Source organism: Triticum urartu, chromosome 4A (assembly GCF_056163025.1).
Source record: "Triticum urartu cultivar PI428250 chromosome 4A, HENAU_Tu73, whole genome shotgun sequence".
Taxonomy (NCBI): Eukaryota; Viridiplantae; Streptophyta; class Magnoliopsida; order Poales; family Poaceae; genus Triticum; species Triticum urartu.
The window spans coordinates 178,166,099-178,170,081 of record NC_141876.1 but is presented as its reverse complement, the minus strand read 5'-3'; the positions used below and the strand labels follow the sequence as shown (position 1 = coordinate 178,170,081).

Below are 3,983 nucleotides of genomic sequence, written 5' to 3'. Positions count from 1 at the left end.
GAAATGAGAAAATCAAGTAACTTTCCTCCTGGGACTCCGAATATGCATTTCGACGGATTCAGCTTGATGTCATATCTTCTTAGGTTGGCAAAGGTTTCAGCGAGGTCAGTCAGCAGGTTGGAACCTTTGCGTGACTTGACTACGATATCATCCATGTATGCTTCCACGTTCCGACTGATCTAAGTGAGCAGGCACTTCTGAATTAGGCACATGAATGTGGCACCAGCATTCTTGAGACCAAAGGCATGGTGACATCGCAAAAACACCCGAATGGGGTGATGAAGGCCGTTTTTATTTCGTTGGTCCCATACAGTCGGATCTGATGGTACCCGGAATATGCATCCAAAAATGACAGACGCTCACACCCCGCAGTCGAGTCAACAATCTGATCGATGCGGGGGAGAGGTAAGTGATCTTTTGTGCAAGCCCGATTGATATGCTCGAAGTCAATACACATACGGAGTGAATCGTCTTTCTTGGGGACCATGACGACATTGGCGAGCCACTCGGAGTGGTATATCTCATGGATGAACTCAGCTGACAGGAGCCGAGCCACTTCCTCGCCAATCGCCTTCCTCTTCTCCATGACGGATCGGCGGAGATGCTCTTTAACGAGCTTCGCTTTTGGGTCTACATGCAAACGATGCTCAGCTAGTCCCTTGGGTACACCCGGCATGTCAGATGGCTTCCACTCAAAGATGTCCCAGTTCTCACGGAGGAACTGGATGAGCGCTTCTTCCTATTTGCTGTCGAGTGTTGCTAAAATGTGGGTCAGAGCAGCAGAGGGGTCTTCTGGGTGAACGTGGACTAGCTTTGTTTCGTCGGCCGACTGAAATGCTGACTCTAAAGCAGGCGTCTTGGCTCGCAACAATTCACTCGGATCGGCACTCTTTTTGTATTCTTCCAGCTCCACCACCTCCATTTGCTCATCATCGATTTTGGAGCCTTTATGGAGGCACTCCTCTACTCTCTACCTATTCCCCATAACCGTGATCACGTCTCTGGGTCCAGGCATCTTAAACTTGAGATATACATAACATGGTCGAGCCATGAAATGAGCATATGCGGGCCTGCCCAGAATAGCATGATCGGCGTTGTGGAAATCTACCACCTCAAACGTCAACTTCTCCTTGCGGTAATTCTTGGAATCACCGAAAACCACATCGAGAGCAATCTGCCCGAGTGACTTCGCCTTCTTCCCTGCGATGACACCATGGAACTGCATACTGCTCTCACTGAGTTTGGACATTGGAATGCCCATCCCTTGGAGGATCTCACCATACAGGATGTTCAAACCGTTGCCACCATCCATAAGGACTTTAGACAGTCGGGTGCCCCCAACGAATGGGTCGACCACCAACGCCTGCCGCCCGGGGGTAGCAACGTGCGCTGGGTGATCAAACTGGTCAAATGTAATGGGAGTCGCCGGAGCAACCATATTCACTTCTATGTTAATGACTTTCAGTCGACTTTTTCTCTCGACGTCGGCCAAAATCACCAAGATAGAATTGATATTGGGGTAACCATCATCTTCTTCTTTCTCTTCTTCCTTATTAGAGCCCTTCTCGCTGGGCTGATCCTCTTAGAACTGTTGAATCAGGAGTCGACATTGTCGAGTGGTATGTTTGGGCAAAATTAAGTTACCCTCCTCATCTTTCTTCATGTGAATATGACACGGCAAATCCAGGACGTCCTGGCCTGGCTGATTTTTCACTTTTTTGGGCACCCACAGCCCCTTGGGTTTTCCCTTGAACTTTCCTTGATTTAAAACTGCAGCCTCGGCGGGACCTGCAGGTTCAGCTTCGTGTTTTGTTTCCGACTGATATTTCCGCCTCCAACGTCCTGGTCGACTGGTTTCCCCTTATCATTACGCAGTCGGTCTTCTCCGCCGTTTGCATACCGAGTGGCTATTTCCATCATCTGGCCTAGAAACATATCTCCAGATCGACCGAACTTCAGGATGAGCTTTCTGTACCGGACGCCTCTTTGAAGGCGCACACTGCCAGGTGCTCTGACATGTTTTCCACCACATGATGAAGGGTAGTCCACCTCTAGATGAAATCTCTCAAAGTTTCATTTGGCTTCTGAACACAGTGTTGCAACTCGATCAACACGGCAGGTCGTTTACAGGTGCCCTCAAATGTCTTGACAAACACTCGGGCTAAATCTTCCCAGTAGAAAATACTTCCAGGGGCCAACTGATTCAACCAGGCTCTAGCCGAGCCCTCAAGCATCAAGGGGAGGTGCTTCATGGCCACGTCGTCATTGCCTCCACCAATCTACACTGCCACTCGGTAATATTCTAGCCAAGTATCTGGCTTCGACTCACTAGTGAACTTGCTGACACCAGTAGCCAGCCTGAAGTTCGGCGGGATCTCTATGGCTCGGATGGCCCTACTGAAACACTCAGGCCCCGAAACAAATACTTTGTTACCAGTCGGACGATCTTTGTCTTGACCTTCTCTGTGTGTTCTGCCTCTGTTAACCAAACCTTGTACAAGCATTGACCTTGCATCGAACCCAGGCTCTCTTGGGTCGACTGGAATCCTCTGCTCGTCACCATACCGGCGCATGTCATCATGCTGCCGGGGCACGTACGACCCGCCCCTCGGAGGGGGTGTAGGCACTCAACGGTGGTCATCGCAAGGATATCGAGATCAAACTGCCCAATGGCCCTGCCCAAGGTACTGATCTTGGCGATAACCGCGATCTTCATGCCGCAGAGGCGATCTCAGGCTATGCGCTGACTGAACTGTGTCTGCAACCACAGATCTGCTATGAATTTTGTTGCGTGACTGAGAAACAGCCGAAATTTGTTCCCCCGCTGCCCGGAGCAGTGCTTAGATCTGCAGCAAACCTCTACCAACTTATGAACGCGAAGGTTGAATTGACTCTGCTATGCTTGCTGCTGCTGCTACATTTTGGATCGGAGTACGGTATACCTAAGGTTCAGTCAGAAACAGTTGTCATGGTCGTCGACTGGATCCAGGAATCTGCTGACGGGCGCGTTCGTCGAGTGACTGCTGGAGGTTCTCCAAACGCATACGCTCAGCCAAGGTGGCTAAGCGCGCAGCTTCCAAGGCCCGAGCCTCGGAGGTCTCCCCAACGATGGGGGTCTGGAGCGCGTGGACATTGCGGCGATGTTGTTCTTCCCTCTGCTCTGCAGTGAGGGCTTGGGGATAGTATTCATCATGATTGCGAGACAGGTCGTCGCCACTGCCGCCGCGATGGAATCCGGGCGGGCTGCGATGGGAGTCGACCATGAGGACTTCCACCGCAGGGTCGTTGCTCCCACACTCAGAAGGAGTGTCTGAAGAACCATTCGACAGATCAAATGGTCCGTAGAGAGATTCGTCGGGCTCGATTGCCGCGACCTGAGGGGTGTCGACTGGTGAGCCATGATACATCTCCAACGTATCTATAATTTTTGATTGCTCCATGCTATATTATCTACTATTTTGGACTATATTGGGCTTTATTTTCCACTTTTATATTATTTTTGGGACTAACCTATTAACCGGAGGCCCAGCCCAGAATTGCTGTTTTTTGCCTATTTCAGTGTTTCGGATAAACAGAATATCAAACGGAGTCCAAACGGAATAAAATCTTCGGAAACGTGATTTTCTCGCCGAACGTGATCCAGGAGACTTGGACCCTACTACAAGGGATCAAAGAGGTGGTCATGAGGGTGGGGGCGCCCCCCTAGGGCGCGCCCCCTGCCTCATGGGCCCCTCGGTGCTCCACCGACGTACTCCTTCCTCCTATATATACACACGTACCACAAAACGATCAGAACAAGAGCCAAAACCCTAATTCCACCGCCGCAACTTTTTGTATCCACGAGATCCTATCTTGGGGCCTGTTCCGGAGCTCCGCCGGAAGAGGGCCGTCATCACGGAGGGCTTCTACATCATCCTAGCCCCTCCAATGAAGTGTGAGTAGTTTACCTCAGACCTTTGGGTCCATAGTTAGTAGCTAGATGG

At 50.8% G+C, this 3,983-nt stretch overlaps 1 protein-coding gene across 1 annotated transcript; it reads right to left on the bottom strand.

The window, feature by feature from the left end:
- Window positions 1-970: 970 nt before the first annotated feature.
- LOC147975300 (uncharacterized) lies at window positions 971-1,438 on the bottom strand. Its single transcript, XM_087520357.1, has one exon. It carries the CDS (start codon window positions 1,436-1,438, stop codon window positions 971-973), a length of 468 nt encoding a protein of 155 aa, XP_087376483.1.
- Between the last annotated feature and the right edge of the window lie 2,545 nt (window positions 1,439-3,983).

What these genes read in the sequence shown, in the direction of transcription:
- LOC147975300 (XM_087520357.1), bottom strand. Translation starts at nt 1,438, where the DNA reads ATGGTTGCTCCGGCGACTCCCATTACATTTGACCAGTTTGATCACCCA.